General features: G+C 34.4%; 3 protein-coding genes across 5 annotated transcripts; 2 read left to right on the top strand and 1 right to left on the bottom strand.

The window, feature by feature from the left end:
* Positions 1–264: 264 nt before the first annotated feature.
* LOC129322079 (folate transporter 1, chloroplastic) lies at positions 265–8245 on the top strand. 2 transcript variants are annotated; one of them, XM_054968115.1, is made up of 11 exons: positions 265–901; positions 1012–1088; positions 2015–2091; positions 2726–2819; positions 4269–4362; positions 5301–5374; positions 5667–5777; positions 6893–6964; positions 7073–7093; positions 7338–7405; positions 7940–8245. In XM_054968115.1, the coding sequence occupies exons 1-11, from the start codon at positions 784–786 to the stop codon at positions 8070–8072; spliced, it is 939 nt and encodes a 312-aa protein (XP_054824090.1). In that variant the 5' UTR covers positions 265–783; the 3' UTR covers positions 8073–8245. The 2 variants fall into 2 exon arrangements, with proteins under 2 accessions (XP_054824090.1, XP_054824089.1); XM_054968114.1 differs by having other exon boundaries at positions 5664–5777.
* A 55-nt stretch (positions 8246–8300) lies between these two features.
* Positions 8301–17281, bottom strand: LOC129322078 (uncharacterized). Of its 2 annotated transcripts, none has more exons than XM_054968113.1 (4): positions 16869–17281; positions 16578–16763; positions 16251–16489; positions 8301–8683 (listed from the first exon to the last, which is right to left on the bottom strand). In XM_054968113.1, exons 1-4 carry the CDS (start codon positions 17148–17150, stop codon positions 8425–8427), a joined length of 966 nt encoding a protein of 321 aa, XP_054824088.1. In that variant the 5' UTR covers positions 17151–17281; the 3' UTR covers positions 8301–8424. The 2 variants fall into 2 exon arrangements, with proteins under 2 accessions (XP_054824088.1, XP_054824087.1); XM_054968112.1 differs by having other exon boundaries at positions 16251–16486.
* Positions 17282–17855: 574 nt separating this feature from the next.
* LOC129321597 (UPF0651 protein P31B10.02, mitochondrial) lies at positions 17856–18461 on the top strand. Its single transcript, XM_054967431.1, has one exon. It carries the CDS (start codon positions 17869–17871, stop codon positions 18301–18303), a length of 435 nt encoding a protein of 144 aa, XP_054823406.1. The 5' UTR covers positions 17856–17868; the 3' UTR covers positions 18304–18461.

Raw genomic sequence — 18461 nt, 5'->3', positions numbered from 1 at the left:
AGCCAATCAAAGAAGAGCTATCCAAGGAGATTTTTTTTTTTTTTAAATAAACATCCAAGAAGAGTTTCATGCATGAGAAGAAAATTCAATAGTAGATATTCAATACTTAATTGACGAAGTAAATCTAAATCTAAAATCTAATAAAAAAGAGTATGGCCCGCAGTGTATGCAATTTAGTAATAAAAAGGGGCCCTTTTTTGCCGTTTAATTTTAAAAGGGTTTACAACTTTAAATTCTCAGTATTACGCTTTCCTTTTTTTTTACGCAAATCTTATCTCATCTCATTATCACCAATTTACCGTCATCCCCTCCCCCCTCCGGACAAATCTCCAGTTCAGATACCGAGAAACAACAATTCCTTCTTAAGTAAGGGGTCATAAAATCTTCGACTATGTTCAAAGGAAGACATGTGGAGCAACTAGTCAAAAGAAAATAAGAATCGTATCAGCAGTGCAGCACCAAAAAAGAAAAAAGGAAAATAAAGATCGTCATCTTCTATTTTTCATCCGGCATGTTTGTAAATTAGGGTTCTAATATTTAGCCTATGGTAAAGTAGGCGAAGATTCGATATCCTAATTGTGATGCCATTTATATAGGCATTTTCTTATCGGAGGATAGATTCATGGGACAATTTGCAGGTCTAATATTGTTTACGCACTGAAGCCACCGCCATTGAGCCCCCGATAAAGGGCCATATAGGCCTGATCAAAGTCTCCATTGACGTTCCGCTAAAAATGCCTGTTCCTAATTTCTTTAGACATTGAATTCCGAAGAAAAGTTCTCATGTCAAACACGAAGCTGGAGCAATGGCAATGGGAAAACGCCACGGCCGGCGCCGTTGCAGGGTTTGCCACCGTCGCTGTCATGCATCCCCTGGACGTTGTCCGAACTAGGTTCCAAGGTTTTAGTTAACACTAACTAAAAAAGAAATCATTATATTACTGTAAACGCCAGCCAGCAGTCCAGCCCTCCTGCGAATGGTGTTATGATTTTTGGTAATTTTTCTGGCAGTTAATGACGGTCGAGTTCCCCTTGTTCCGAGTTATAAGAATACTGCTCACGCCATTTTCACCATTGCTCGCTCAGAGGTTTGTTCATCCAGTTTTTCACCCTTGTTAACTTTGTTTGTTATATATTTACTTCTTCGTTCGTTCTTGTGTGACCTTCGATTTCTATTACTTTTGGCGCACTTAATGGTGCTTCGTAGATTTTGATCTTTACTCCCTATTATCTAACTGCTGATTGACGTACCTTTACTCCTAGTATAACTATCGACGTCATCTTAACTCAGAAGGTTCCCTAATTTTCTGCTTTTGAGTGTCGAACAATTCTGGGTGAATTTTGATAATTATAGAGGAGCTGTGACCTGACTTGTATTATTAGGTTGACGGCTATTACAATGACATTTAGATTAGATACTGCCATATGAATTTATGCCATTTTATAGGATTTTAAGTATCTACCTTGTGGTATCATATATGAGGAGGGCAAATTACCTATGTTGCTGAACTATGCACGGGTCTTAAGAAAAGATTCCGGACAATCAAGCATTTTCCTTTTTCTCTCTTGAGAGCCAGGCTAGCATAAGTTATTAGTTTAAAGAACTTGGATAATTTCAGCATTAAACTGCACTCGGAGTATTTTCAATGCTCAGTTCCTTATTTGTAAATGAAAGGTTGCTTCAATCACTATACTTCTTTCTTTGTCATGTGTGTAGTCGCATTCATGATCTTGTCAATGAAAAGTTTACAGCTACAGATGATATATGTATGGATCATTCTTCCAGTAGTAATTGAGGGGTTTAATATTCTGATCAATTACTATGGGAGACAAACTTCAGATTTAAGACCTTTGCGTGTGTCATTCTATGAATATTTGATAGAGATTGAAGGGAAATAGAGAGAAAGAAATAACAACACTACCCTTTTATCCTTAATTCCCCTAATTACCCTTCCCATTCCCAATTCCCATGTATCAATATGCTCCATAAATGCCATGCTTTATTATGTTGCAGGGCTTAAGAGGTCTGTATGCAGGCTTGCTTCCTGCAGTCCTTGGGTCAACTATTTCGTGGAGTCTATACTTCTATTTGTGAGTACCAATTTCCATTGATGAGAAAATATTTGTATGAAGTCAACATCCAGCATATCATTTCTCTAGCAGATGTTCAATTGGAAGTTATGATTTTATACAGGATGGTAGAGTGTTAGGTTTTTTTTTTTCCCCTTTCATTTTAATCTTTTTTTTTTTTATAAAATTTTTCATTTTAATCTTGCCTGCATGTTTATGTATCTTGTATCCTCCAAAACTTTTAGCACATGTGACTCATGTCTAGGTTTTAACTTGAAACTTATTACTTTTTTATCTAAATTTCTTTTCTTATAGTTGAGTCACGAGGGATATTTTCTACTTGACAGTAGTTAATGGAAGAATTATTTGATTCTCTTAAGTAAATCATGCGTAATATTCTTTAGTTGTTAGTAGTTAAGGAGTGGGCATTCTTGATTATTAAAACCTGGAAACTTTATTTAAAATATTTTTTTGGAAGATATATCTGCTTACTCTTCACCCTTCAGCTTGTCAGGAGTTTTTTTTTTTTTTTGGGTGTATTTGTTCACTAGAATTCTGTGTCTTTTTGCCCTACAACTTGATTGTTTATTTTTATTTGTTGAATGGTCTATTTGATTTCTTTCTTAAAAGACCAAATTATTTACCCAAACTGTAGCTATGACAAAGCCAAACAAAGGTATGCAAGGAACAGGGAGGAGAAGTTGAGCCCTGGTTATCATCTCGCTTCAGCTGCTGAAGCAGGGACTTTGGTGAGTATGCAGAATCTTAATAATATAAATTTAGGAAAAGTTAATTCCCCAGTCCTTAAACTTTTACCTGATTTTTAATCAAGTCCTTGCAGTTTTTTATCTTTTTATTGGGTCCTTAGAGCAATTGATCCTTATGCCCATGATCTGTTAATTTGCAAACTAATGGTGTTAGTAGTTGGTGAGGTGGTGATAATATTGCTTTGACTTGGTGTACACATGTATTACTTTTGCCGCATAGACTATGCAAAAATTAACAAACAAACAAAAAAAAAAGTATCCTTTCTTCTTCTTCCTCTTCCCATCATATGTGCAAAAATAAAAATAAACTAGGCCCCAATGACGTGATTCAAGCAAGTGGCAGCAGATTTGAGCGCCAAGAATGTGATTTTTCTGACAAAGAGAAATGGAAAATGATGTCAAGCAATAGCTCCAACGGCAAGACAGTGGTAGTGGAAATCTAGCAGCCTCCTGCTGCAGCCACAATAGCCTACAAGTCTTCATCAATCCTTTTTCAGCTCCTCCTTTGCTGTTTGGTATTACAATCACTCTCTGTATCCCCTTCACCAATGTGCAGAACTGCATTGTGTCAATTCCATCACTCAATCCAATCACTCCTCTGGATCGAATTGGCAAGAGAGATCTGATGCTGGTTTGCTGGTTTAGTGCGTGACAAGAAAGAAATCAAATAGATCTATGATGTTTGCAAATTTCTATTGATTTGGTTCGGAGTCCAGCAAAAAGAGGACAAATGTGTGCATCTGTAAACTTGCAAAATATGAAAATTTCATTTCTAGATCCATGCCAGAGACACCTTTTTTTTCTTTTTGGTTCTTGTTTATATTTTTAAAAAATCTCTTTTATTTTATATTTTATGGAAACTTACATGTCCTTAATCACCATCCATATCTGCCCTGAGTAACCTTTATAACTGAGGAAACTATAGGGTTTCAATAAAAAGAAAGAAAAAAATTAAAAGGACTTGATTAAAAATCACATGAAACTATAAGGACTGGGGTATTAATTCTCCCATAAATTTATAACATATGCGTTACTGTTTAGTAAGATGTTTGACATATTACTCAACAACTGTTATTTGTTCTGGCATCCTGGAGTTGGGTTTCTCCCCAGGTTTTTATGAAGTATTTATATAGTCTTGTTTTATATATAGCAAAGTACATCCAAAGATAAATGTTTAGATTCTGCAATGAAAATTATTGTCTGAAGGGCATTTGAAAATAGAATTTATAAATATACCCTTCATGATTGTAATTATAGTGCAACTTCCCATATTGCTTAGCTAACTTTATAGTGCTAGAAGGTCAACTTCAAAATCAGCCAAATTTTTATCTGCACATTTCTGAACTTTGTGGAGACTGAACCTGCATTTTTGTAATACCAGCAACCTTGGCTGTCTTCGTTGGGCTTTCATTGACCCATGATGTTTGTCAGGTTTGCTTATGCACAAATCCTGTTTGGCTAGTAAAAACAAGAATGCAGCTTCAGACTCCTCTGCATCAAACACAACCGTATAATGGGATTTATGGTGATATGTCCTTGCCCTATCCTTGAATGTGCTTGAGTTTCTCTCTGTCTTTTTATATCTATTAGTCATATTCTAGATATGAGCTATTGAATTTAGAATTATTATTATTTTCTAAATCCAGAACTTTCTTCGTCTTAACTATGTTCACTCAAGATGAGTTCGAAATTCATATCTTGAATCTGGAAAATAGCTTCATTTGTCAGATTGATTTGCCTTTGATACATAGTATTCAGTAATCAGTAGTAAAGCATTTGGCCTTTCCACTTGAACGTGGTCATGGCATTGCCTTGCCCCCACTTTTTTTAATGCAAGAACAGTCAGACATTAACATCATGCATTCTTGTCATACAAAGCTATTTTAGGGCATTACTTTGCATGATGTTGGTTTTTAGGGTGTTTGGTTAATTAATACTCCCTCTGATCCTTATTGTAGAACACTTTCAACCATTTCACACATCTCAAGAAAAGTTAGTTTTTTTCTTGATGTCATAAAATAATTAGATATACTTTCATTTTTATCCTTGACTTTAAATCATGATAAAACTATATTAAATATCTTCTCGTTAATCAAGAAGGATAAAATTGAATAAAGTGGTTTAATTATTAGAAAGCGTTCTACATTTTGAATCAAAAAATACTTCTAAAAGGTGTTCTACAAATAGGATTGGAGGGGTATATTTTTTTAACCTCTTGCCCACTGTTGTAATTATTCAGATGATTTCATTTTCTTTCAGATGGGAATGTAATTTTAATGAGTCATCTACAGAACTTGACTACTCTTTTAATTTTTTGAATTAAATGGGAGGGGGTGAGTTTGCTTGTTTTAAGCACCTAACACTTGATGGTTAGAGAATATGTTGCTTACTGCGATTATATTCATTATTATATGATTTGCTAACAAATATTGTATTTTTCTTTTCTATAAAATCAATTATCAGATGCGTTTAAAACCATTTTGAAAGAAGAAGGATTGAGGGCACTGTACAGAGGACTTGTTCCTAGTCTTTTTCTGGTATGTTGCTCTCTTTGATATTTTTTCTGGTAAACCTTAGCTCTGAAAGTGTGGTTGAATGATGAATGTGATTTGTTGAATTCTGATTATGAATATCAACTTAATTGATGGCTGAAATACTGCTTCCATTTAACTCATGCATGATCTTCAAAATCAGTCGTACATTTTAATTGTGCACTGAGCTTTTATATTAATCTGGGGAAATTATTATTGAGGTTGCAATGTATATTGAAAATAAAATATATACCTACATTGGCATTATATATTAAAAATTATGTGTGCACTTCAGCAGGTCTCTCATGGTGCTATGCAGTTCATGGTATATGAAGAGTTTCGGAAAATGGTTATAGACTTGAAAAGCTCGGAAAGTGAAATGCGTCATCAAAACCCTGATATGCTGTTGGTGAGCTGATGGACCTTGTATGCACTTAACTTACTATTGCATATTTTGATTCTTACTAAATTTGTTTGAATGTCGATCTTTTAGACCAAGGTTGTTCCTAAATTTTCTAGACCAAATTAGGAAGCATTATCCCAGGTAGGTAGGGCAAAAGTGATTCAGCTTAAGAATCACTGTAAATGTTTGTTGCTTTTGTGTGGATAGTGGGTGGCATAAATTTGGGAAACTATTTAGACTGCTTTGGTCAAAGTGCATGTATATTGGCATCTGTTACCTCAGCTTGCTTGAACCTGCTACTGAGACAAAATCTTGGTTCGTGATTGATGTTTGTTGTCTTGACATAGGGCACAGCTTTTTTTTTTTTTTTTTATAGTGTAAAAAGTTTAGAATGAGTTAGATCCTGGAGACTTATTATGGCTAGGAGGGCACATCCATTATTTGATTCAAGTGAAATTCCCAAAAAAAAAAATAAAATCATTGGAATTCCTTTTATGCGTGTTATAATGAGTGCATCGCATATTGGCATTTTCATTTAAACCATCGATTTTTTTTTTTTAATATGTTGAATACATCAAGTTTGTTTATTGGTGTAAGTAACATTATTTGTACGCCACTTATTGCATGCCTTCTTATCCCTCTTCTTTTCTTGTTACCATTCATTTAATATAAAGAAAATTATTGTGATTGAAGCTTAATATAAAATATTAGATTTGAGAGATGCGCGGTGTTGCTCTTTATCACATTGCATCGACTATGTGCTAATGAAAGAAATTTAACTTTGTTTCTCTCTATAACTCCAACAATATACCCACTATCAATTTGGTTTTTCCTCTATATTTGATTTGTTACAAACTGTAAGGTTATATAAAGTTTGTTCCAAGTTTTTTGTCTGCACAGGCTGAAGACTTCTTGTCAAGCCTTATAATTATTCAGGAGAATTACATTGAAGCCCCACACAAGGAAATTAATTACTATAAGGGTCATTAACAATTGAACTAAGGTCACAAATGGCCTTAGTTCAATTATTAAAGGATTTTATAGTAATTAATTTTTTTTTGTGAGACCTGTATGTAATTTTCCCTAATTATATTGTTTTTTGTATTTCATTTTCTCCCCAGAATTCTATGGATTACGCTGTTCTTGGAGCAACCTCAAAAGTTGCTGCCACTCTTATAAGCTATCCATTTCAGGTAGTGTCCCACCTCTTTAACAGGCATGGATTGTAGAGTTTTCGAATGTTGTTTATCAAATTCAAAAGTTGCTTTCTGATGAGACATACTGGCTTGCCTTTTTTCCAGGTTCTACGGTCTCGATTGCAGGTATAGGATTCTGATTGAAAATTGAAGACTTCATACATATCAATATCAATATAAAATTTCAAATTTATAGCAAGCCGCACTATTTATAAAACTGTAAAAAGCGTGACTTATTTCTTAAATTCTTTCACTTCATAGAACGAACATCTAGTTTCATATTATAGGATTTTGATTGAAAAATGAAGGGAAATTCTGTATTATATTGCGTAAGTTCTGGTTGGATGCATAACTGAGTTTCTCTCTGCAGCAACGGCCTAGTGTTGGTGGGATTCCAAGATATATGGATAGCTGGCATGTCGTGAAGGAAACTGCACGGTGAGTTAAACAAAAATCATCCAAATTTAGGTTCAATTTGGTTGTTAGAAGGGAGTAGAATGGAATGAATTTTAAAAAATAAAAGTAAAAATAAGATAATTAAAATGTGAAGGGAAATAAATAAATCATGTCCATAAGAAAGAAGGGTAATCTAGTTTATGAGATTGAAAATAATGGTTCATAAAAGTTTTGAAGGGTGTGATAATTCTCACATTTGTAATATATAATATTGAGTTTTGTTATACTTATAGTGAAGGGTAGGGTGATTTAGTTCATTTTTATTTTTATTGTTTTAATCCATTCAATTTCCATCTTTTCTAGCAACCAACTAGAACCTTAGATTTGCATAAATTAGATGCGTTGGGAATTATCCACATACAATCTTTTGTAATTTGTATAACGTTGAAAACACAGTTATGGGGGTTCTTAAACAATGAAAAGAAGTATCATATCCGCTAAAAGAAAACCTACTTGTCAATAATTTAGAAATCATTCTCTTGCAAAATTGTATTATAATCTCCGTTGTTCCTGCAGGTTTGAAGGTGTTCGAGGTTTTTACAAAGGGATCACCCCAAATCTATTGAAAAATGTTCCTGCTTCATCAGTAACATTTATTGTCTATGAAAATGTGCTTAAATTGCTTAAACTAACTAGAAGGAATGACTAGTATTTCTTTTCTTCTTAAAAAAAAAAAAAGTTTTTGGGATCACACATCCTGCCCCTTTTGACATTTGTGACCGCAGGTTTGATCACATTTTTCCCCTTACTTTTTAATGATGGGGTTCTACACACAATTTGTAATCTCTGGGAACGGTTTACCAAGGTTGATAATTTAGTTCATGATCATGTGTTCAGGATGAATGCTATGGTTTTGAAGATATAACATTACTGCATGTTTAATGAAACTGTCCACTGATATTACGTAATGGGCCTAGACCCATCAAAGTTAAATTATTGTGCATGACAGGGCATACTGATGAATTTTCTGTCTGCAACGCTTCGCTCAAATTAAGGAAAGTCTACGCATTGCTCTGCAAAGATTGTTTACGAATGAAAGAAAGGATTTCAGCGGAGACTTCTTGTGCCTGTTCTTGATTGATAAAATGGTGGCCTTCTATGATAGCCACTTCAAGGTCAGGGACGAGGCTCTTGAACATTTCCCCTTGCGCATACTCTCTTGTTCCGCCACTAACAAAACCAATGTCCTTATCTCCAGTTATAAACTTGGTAGGAACTGTGATCTTTGCGTCTTGCCACGGTGCGAGAAGCTCCCACGTCCTGTAACAATAATCAAGGTTTTTCTTCTCAATACAAGACATGCTAATTTATTTATTATTCTTGTGAATGTAGTGATTATACGTGAGAGAAGATAGCAGTCTGAGACAGCATTTGCTTTGACGAATCAATTTTATGAGATTGAAATGCGTTAATTGAGATACTTCTAGATCATCTATCAACAATTCAGTACACAAGTATATCGATGAACTCAAGCATAGGCTAAAATCAAGGGTTTAGGAGTGACAGGCACAAAAATGTGACTTTTATTATTTGTTCGACAATATGGGTATATTATTATTTATTAAGGAGTTAAATGACAATATGGATGATAAACTATATATTTATGGGCGATTTGAACTTTAAACTTGTATTTGATACATTTTGAATCATGAATAATTAAATATGAGGTAACCTGACTCATGCCATTAATTTTAAGAAAAAGGTTTGTTAACTCATTTTCTCTGTCCTTCCTCTATCTTCATTTCTCTCTCTCTGTTTCTCCTCTCTCTTCATTTCTATATCCTCTAGCTTGCTCCTTCTTCTCCCTGACTATGAAGATCCCACCTCTACATTTTCAATCTAAAGACCCAAGGGATGAAGAAGAATGCTTCAACTTTCTCATAGATGAAGAAGACTTGTCCTTGTCTTCTTCTAAGCACTGCTATCCCTATCATCCCCATCCTTCCCTTGATACCACCATCAATTTTTCCTTCTCACCCACCATGGTTTCAACTTGGAATTCTTTGGCAACACCAGGTAGGCTTTCAATATCCTTCTCAAGACAACTTGTGCCTTTGCCGACAAGAATAGCACCCATATCCAACAACTCATGTGGATGCTTCCCCTCATGGCACTTGGGTCTCTTGCCATAGGAGAGCATATCAATGTAGCACTTGCCATAGATTTTGTAGTTTCCATGGGTACTAGGTGGAACACATTTTTAATGTTCATAGCACCTCGTGCATCATATTTTCCCATTACACACACACACACACACTTGATGTACTCTTTCAAGGATCTCATTATCTTTCCATTATTTAATTTTTAGTTGTATGTGAAATTGCAAATCCTCTTTCTTGATTTGTGAATAGGTTTGAGGAATGCTTGAGGTGGTTTCAGGTTTATTTTGAGGCATTGGAGGAGTGCTTCCCAAAGACAAGCAATGAAAGGTAGGGGTAAGCAAATAACCTAAAGCTCATCAAACCCACCCATACCCGGATGAAACGGGTAGGCTACTTTCATGGGTTAGCCCATGTTCAGTTTAAATAGGCAGGATAGGCTATGAGCTAGCCCTCGAGCAGCCCTCCTCTCGTTTACAGGTAAGTATTTAAACATATGTAAAAACTGCAAAACAATATGTTCTATATCCCTCCTTTGAAAATGAAAGCTAAAACCCTTATTCCAATTGCTCTCGCTGTTATTTGACTTTAACTTATGGCCGCTCACTCTTATTCAATCATCTCCCCCCACTAGTCATCTTTGTTGTCCCTCATCTCTTCGAGTCTCCAAGACTCCAATCATTATATCAGTGCTCTTGCTTCTTCTCTTTATAAAAAATAGGTTAGACTAGCTCTTATTAACTAGCTTGGGTTAGCCTAGCTTGTTTTAGAACGAACTTAAATAAGTTAAGCATGGGCACGAGCTGGCCCAACTCGTTTTTAAAAAAAATAGGACAGGCTATGGATAGCCTATTGCTCATCCCTAATGAAAGGCTCATGCTTGAAAGAGGGGCAAGCTAAGTGATGGTTGACTTGGTGGTCTGTGATTCATTAAAGCTAGTGGAGCGGCGAGAAAGGGCGAGAAGATGGTCGTTGCACATGCATGGGGTGGGTTAAATGAAGTCGTTAGAAGGAAGAAGGAGCACGTGAGAGGAGAGAGTGTGTGTGTTAATGGACTTTTCTTAAAATTAATGATAGAGGTCAGATTGTCCCAAATTTAATTGTTAGGAGAATTTCAACTAAGGATTAGAAAAGAGAAATATTTATCAGTTGGTTTTAAAAAAAAATCTAAAAATTCTTTGCAGGATTTCTAGACTAAATTAAAATAAAATGGGTGACTGAAATGCTTTTCTACAAAATTAACAAGTACTTGATTACTATCTAAATTTACTTGTTAATTCCTTACTTGTATTTGTTAATTCATTAACAATAGTTGTTAACTAGTTAACTAATTAATTCTATAACTCCATAATATTAAGAATATTACTTGTTAATTTCATAACTTTACTTACTAATTTGTCAATATGACTTGTTAACTATTTAACTTGACTTGTAAATCATTTACAAGACTTGTTCACTCAATTTGACTAAAAAGCACCATTATCAGTTGTTAATTTTCTTACTTTATTTGTTAAGTTATCAATATCAGTTATAAATTATCTTGTTTCACCTATCAATACATATTAATATTAGATTATTAGTTGTTAATTATCCAACTTTTATTTGTTAATTTACTAATATCAGTTGTAAATTACTTGATTTGACTTATCAATAATCATACTAATATTAGTTGTTAATTATCTAACTTTTACTCATTAATTTATCTATATTAGTTGTAAATTATATGACTTGCCAATAATCATACTAGTTCTATCATTTTGCCCTAAATATAGAATCATTAGTTGTTAATTCTCTAATTTTATTTGTTAATTTACCAATATCAATTGTCAATCTTTTTTTCTTTCTTTTGTAAAACGGCATCTCAATCTTTTTAACCACCCATTTTATTTCAATTCAGTCAAGAAATCTTGCAAAAAAATTTTAGATTTTTTTAAGACCCATTAGTGAATATTTCTCTTCCATAATCCTTGGCTGAAATTGTCTCTTAATTATTCAAAATTCAAAATATATCAAATATGAGTTTCTGATTCAAATCATCCTTGGGCGTAAGTTTAAAGTCCATATTACCATTTGACTCTTTATTAATTATATGGGGAAAATAAATATGAGCTATTTTACTCCAAAATGTAAACTAATGCAATTTTATATTGTTGGATATTGTCTAGTATAGAGTCCTTCCAACTTTATATAATAAACCATTGCAATGCATGGGGGAATCTAATTTGCTTTTCAAAAAGCACAATTTTTTATTTGCAAAATTTTGATATCATCTTAATAAATAACGAATACATTTTTTTTATCAATTTTGGAGGAGTTCGAATATGGATCAATATCTATTTATATCTCACTTCATCTTTATTATGGACGCGAATCTTGAATGATAAAATGAGTTTGGTTTTGAAAAGATTAAATGTAAAAGGGTAAAGTAGCATTTTTGTTCCTAAAGTATTCATCAAGGAGTGCCTAGCACTCTAAACTATTAATTAAAATAATTTTACCCTTAAAATAATTAAAACGAAGTATTTTTATCCTTACTGTCAAATTTTTAAAGTTGATCATTAAAAATATTAACTAGGATTTCAACATTGATCGTTAGGAAATTTAATAGAAAGAAAAAAAATGCTCTGTTTTAATTAGTTTATGGGCTAAATTGCTCCAACAAATAATTTAAGGTGTTGGGTGCTCTTTGTAAAATGCTTCAATCCAAAAATAAAAGTTTTCCAAAATAGGGATTGGAATGTTTTACGGTGGGTGTTCCCTAGTGGATATCCTAGTACAAATCTTCACCATCAATTTTGTCCTATGTGATCCAATAGTTGAAATTTCTACTTAATGAAACCACGTCGTTTTGAATAAAGGGATCTAAACCATCCTTTTTTTTTCAAGAAACCTTGACCGTGAAAGGCAAAAAAGTTAAAAGATTATTTTTATTCTCAAACTATACATAAAAGTTCACAAATGACGATAAAAATAATATTAAATTTAAATATAAATTATTTTTATTCTTTAACTTCAAAATTTTTTTTGTCTCATCACCCAGTCATTTCCTTTGTTTGTTTTTCTGTTAGTAGGCCAGCTTTAAATTTTTTTAATATTTTTCTATTATCAAATATTCTTAGTGGGTTTCGCATAACTTTTTTAATATTTTTATCTCTCCCTCTTATATCTATCCTCTTCTTCTTGGCTCATACTCTCCATCTCTCTCCCCCCTCCAACTCCTCCAACTCAAGCCCACCATCATGACGAGCATCACTATGGCCTAATAATAACAATACCGAAGAGGAGATGGAAGCAAGCTTGATGGATGGGTTTGTAACAAATAACAAAGAATCTCAAATGATCCCTGCAGTATTAAAGAAACAAGTAGAAGTTCTGGGGAAGAAAGCTTCATCTAGTATATTCCAATGGTAATGGGAAAGAGAAGCAACTAGTGGGAAATGGTTTGAGCCAAATAGTGCAGCCTTATCACCATCAACAAGCCACGAGCCCAAAACCACGTATCGCTTATGGGTGTCCTCTCTCTCTAGCCCTCATCCTCGACCACGCATGGCACTTGAAGGGTTAAGGTACGTTTACTAGAAGGGTGGTGGAGCACTGCTCTTATGGTATCGTGGTAGTAGTTGGTAGGCATGGTGATCTCTATTTCCAATAGAAAAAATTGGGGAGAATAGAGTGTTTTCAAAGGCCAAGGTTGGTGCTAAGCTGTGATGAAACCATACTTGTTGTGTGGTTTTTTAAGGGAAGATAGTACTAATTATAAGGGGTGACTTTAGGATAGGAAGAGCCGTGTGCGACTTGTTTTCCTTAGAAGGAGCCATTGTGGCCTTTACGTACGTGAACAGACAAGAGGATAAAGACGCAAAGGACACGCTTGAAATGATCAACAGGGCTAAGGCTTCAAATGCGAAGGAGCCAATGGCCATATCGATCGACGTGGGTTGCGACGAGAACTGCATGATGAGGTGGTAAATAGGTACAATAGGATTGATGTCTCGATCAACAACGTGGCCAAGCAGTATGAGGTTAGTCAGTAGAGGAGATCGATGAGAAGAGGCTGAACAGGTTGTTTAAAACCAACATATTTGCTTATTTCTTCATGGCCAAGTCATAGAATGTGGAATATATTTGCTTGTTATCTAATTTATTAGGTATAATTTACAAACAACATGATGTGTATTTGAATATAGGCATGTGTTGAAGCATATGAAGGAGGGAAGTAACATCATTAACACAACATCAGTGATAGTGTACTAAGGGAATGTGAAGCTATTAGATTACATGATTATGAAGGGGGTGATAGTGGCATTTATAAAGGGACTGTTGCTGCAACTGGCAAGCAAGAAAATAAGAGTGAATAGGGTGGCACTCCATTGATTCCAGCTTCCTTCAAGGAGGATGAAACCTTTTAGTTTAGTTAGGAGGTGTCTATAGAGAGCATGACTTTGATTCAAACAAGAATAATCTTTTGAAAGAGTGAGGGGGGAGAGAGGGAACAGAGGAAGAGAAAAAAATATTAAAATAAATGATTGGTTAGACCCACTTAAATATTTTGTAACAAAAAATATTAAAATTAAAAAGTGGGCCCCACTAATGAGGAAGTCAACAAAAAAAATGAATTGGTGATGAAATAAAAAATATTTAAAGTTAAAGGATATAAATTACCTATGATTGAATTAAGAGTTATTTGTGAGCTTTTGTGTATAATTCAGAAACAAAAATGACCCTTAACCTAAGGCAAAAATACATCTTCTCATTATAGACCAAAATGTCATGGCCTTGGAACTCTTGTGCCTTAAATCATGTGAGACCTAACTTGATCACTTTTTTTATTTTGGCTAAGCCAATCAAACTCTAATGTGGGCAAAGAAGTTAGACTAATAAAATGTAAGAGAGAGTAAAGAATTTGGATGAGGAAACTTGAGGGTTTTATTACTTTGTTTGATGGTTACAAATGAGGGTTATGGGAGGTATTTATAGACTTTTTGCTTATTATAGAATTTTCTTACCTTCTTAATGGACGATAAAGATCAATTCAATCTTCTAGTGTACATTCTTTCTCCAAAATATTTTACGTAAAATATATAGATATTTATAAAGACATGTCTAAAAACTAACTTTAAAATATGCCTGGAACATTCTAAAACAACCTAAAATATGTCATAATATTCTAGACATCTTCACATTCTTTCATAAGTTTTTAGAACCTTTTAAATACTTCTAAATATTTTTAAATTATTCTAGATATTTCTATATCATTCTAGATACGTCTAGAACATATTAAAATATATTAGATTCTTCTTAAATGTCATAGGCTTTTCTAAGATTCTCTGCATCGCCCTAAAAGTCTCTAAAAACACCTTAACCTTACAAATTTACTTGTATTATCACAAGAAGCTCTAAAAACATGCCGGAGGGGAGACGCAAGGACAATGAGGGCAAGCTTTTGCTGGCTTCAATTGCAATTGAGGTAAAGGAATCATGTTTAGGGGTACGATTTGTGAGAACCCAAGTGTCAATAAACAAATAAAAGTTAGGCTGGCATAGTCTTAAATATATATATATATATATATATATATAAATAATTGACTGCTAGGTCTTAAAAAATTTGATTCAAAATCACTTGAAAATCTTTTGCAACAGCTATTGGGGTTGAAATGCACACACGGATAACCCTGTACATACAAAACACTCACACACACACACACTCTCTCTCTCTCTCTCTAAGTTATATAAACAATATGTTAATAGCAGGAAAAGAAAAAAAGAAGGAAAATAATATGTCACTATTATTCTTTTCTCAAAAAGCTAATTAATTTAGTGAAACGCATGTGGTTAGAATTTACTCGAAACCTTTCTAATGTGGGAGGTAATAAGTAGGTGGCACCGTTGTTATAAAAGCCTTGTATATACACACACAAACACAATATACAGTGCAAACACAAGTAGCAGGTGATTTGATTCGAAAAGAAAATATAAATCCCACGCACCTGATATAGTATATGTAAAACACACACGTGCATATAATATAACGAGCAGGAGGCATTGAAATCCCTTCAAAGTTTTTTTTTTTTTTCAACCCATTGTTATTATTTTGTGATATACAATGCAAGCATAAATGTAAAGCATTTAAAAAAAAAAAAAAGAGCTTTCTTGTTCCTCTGAACGTGATTTCTTCGTCTCAAGTGCCTTCGTTTCATCTATGCAAGCCTAAATTATTTCTTCTCATTCTATTGTTGCATTTAAAACCCCCAAAAGGTTGCTTTCATTGTTCTTGCAACTCCCCAATTTTTTTTTTAAATTATTTACAGGTATCCTCTCATTGTAAGCAATCATATTTGAGACATAATCTGATATTAAATGTGGACATCTCTTATAATGAAAGTTCAAATATTGATCCATTATGTTATTAAGGATTACCTCCTACTACTAAACTCAAGTTTCGTTAATGACTCCCTTGTTTTCTGATATGATATAAGGGGGAAAGATGTATTTTTGCCATTGACGGTCAAGATTATTGAAAAAATGGATGGCCTAGATTCCTTTACGTAAAACGACCTCGTTTGACTGTGAAAAGATTAAATGTAAAATAAAATCTTTCCAAGTAAGACATAGGTCCGGAAAAATCTCAAGGACCTCAGCACGACTAATGTTTTAGAGGTTTTAAAGATTTTACGTCATGAATGGTGTCAATTTCAAGGTAATTTAGAGGAAGCCATGAAAGTACTTACAGGTCCAATGCACGGTAGTAATTGAGAGGGCCAGTGAAACCTGATTCCTGAAACTTGTCAGCAAAGATCTGCAGTTCCTCTTCACTTATCCATGAAGGCAAAACCGATGGCGTTGGCAAGAAATCAACAAGCTCCATGCCTTCAGGAGCTGTTAGAAGCTCCGCTTTAGTCAACAAGAACTTCTTCATCACCGTCAGACAGTCGTATCTGGCGAAAGCTCTCTCTGCTCGACCAGGCTTCTATTCCTCCAACCCACAAAACACACTAATTAATGAAATTTAATCCTATGTATATGATCCTCTGTAAAAACACTAAAAATAAGAATACCTGAAACTGGGAGACATGAATTTGCCGATCCCCAAATTTCTGAATGATAGCTTCCACTGGCTTCATGATTGGAGATCTTGGAAAGTATGGAACTGATAGAGCAACAAACCCCTTGACTCTGTCAGGCCTAAACAGACTCAGATACCATCCAACCATTGCTCCCCAGTCATGTCCAACTACAAATGCCTTTTATAAAGGCAGAAAAGATAATTGATCAAGTTGTGGCGGAGGTTCAAGCCTACACAAATTATTCATACATGCTTGTAGGCCGAGAGACAAATCATCAAATACCTGGTGTTCACCGAAATGATCAAGGAGACCAATAAGGTCTCCCACGAGGTGAAAGGCTGTGTAGGACTCGGGGTTGAGAGGACAGTCAGAATCACCATAGCCTCTCAGGTCAGGAGCAACTGCATGGTAACCTTGTTGTGCCAAGTAATTGAGCTGGTGGCGCCATGAATACCAAATTTCTGGGAAGCCATGGAGCAGGAGAACAAGCGGCCCTGTCCCTTGTTCAGCTACGTGCATCCATATCCCGTTGGTCTTGATTTTTTGGTGATTCACTTCACTCATGCTGACTGTACTTTTCTTTCTGTTATCTAAAGGGATGGGGGAGGGCAAGGGTTTTGGATGAAGAAATGAGGAGATGATGCAGAGTGAAATTGCAGGTAGAAGAGAATGATGATTTCGATGGGATAAGTCAGAGCACAAATTTGACTCGTTCAACCTTAATAGTATAAAGAAGCAGATGACGCAAGCAAGTTGAAGCTTAATGCAATCAATAAGAAAGTTAAAATCATGCGCCTGCATTCTGTGACGAGCACTTCTTACCCTCCATCCTAAAATGATATCTACTGTTTTTTTAAATTAATTTTTAAATATTTTTAATTTTATATTTATTAAAAAAATATTAAATTCAATCTATTTAAACTATTAATTTATAAAATTTACAATTTTTTAATATTAAATTATGTTATTTAAATTATACTTGATCTGTCTAAAATTTATTTAAACAGTTAAATTATAGAATTATAAAAAAATTTAATATTAAATTAAATTGTGAGGTTAAATCTACATTATTTAGATTGATTATAAAAAAATTTATTAAAATTTTAAAAAAATTTATATTAATGAATATAATATTAAAATATTTAAAAATTAATTTAAATTAATGATAAAGATTAATTTAAACTGAAATGATTGTTACTGATCCTGGCCCACACAAGCACCGAATGTAAATCCATAAATTATAACACAGCAAACTTTGGGAATTGAAGAATCTTTAATTTGTATGTGTTGTTGGTCAACTCACGCCAAATCTGGAAACTGTTCGCGTTTCGATTGCTTATTAAAGGCAGAAGAGAATGTGGCGGCCATGAGAGCCGGAGCCGGCGGCGGTCGTGCCCTTCGACGCGTCTCTTCCAATTTCATTGTCCTCCATCATCGGCTACGAGATCCACGGCCTTTCTTTGCCCAACCCATTTTCAACCCTAAATTCATGGCCCAAAAGGCAGATTCCTTGCCGATTCGGTCGGAATTGGAGGCCGATGGAAAGAAGGATAAAGACTCCGTGATGCCACCTAAAGAAGCTCCTCCGCCGCCGGAAAAGCCTCTGCCCGGTGATTGTTGTGGCAGTGGATGCGTCCGCTGTGTTTGGGATGTGTACTACGAAGAGCTTGAAGAATATAATAAGCTCTGTAAACAAAATCATACCCCTAAACCATAGCATTCTTGTACGATTTCTGATTGCTTGTTCATCGACTGTGATGACAGATTTGTTATAATTTGCTGCGCCTTGTTTACAACTATGAAATGTAATTGGCTTCAGTTAGGTCTCAAGACTCTAGTCCTTCTTATCTATGATTCTATTCACTTTTGTCCCAA

The sequence above is a fragment of the Prosopis cineraria genome, unplaced genomic scaffold (genome assembly GCF_029017545.1).
Source record: "Prosopis cineraria cultivar Desert tree isolate PC_DT_omini unplaced genomic scaffold, ASM2901754v1 PC10, whole genome shotgun sequence".
NCBI lineage: Eukaryota > Viridiplantae > Streptophyta > Magnoliopsida > Fabales > Fabaceae > Prosopis > Prosopis cineraria.
This window is presented reverse-complemented; position numbering and strand designations above follow the sequence as displayed.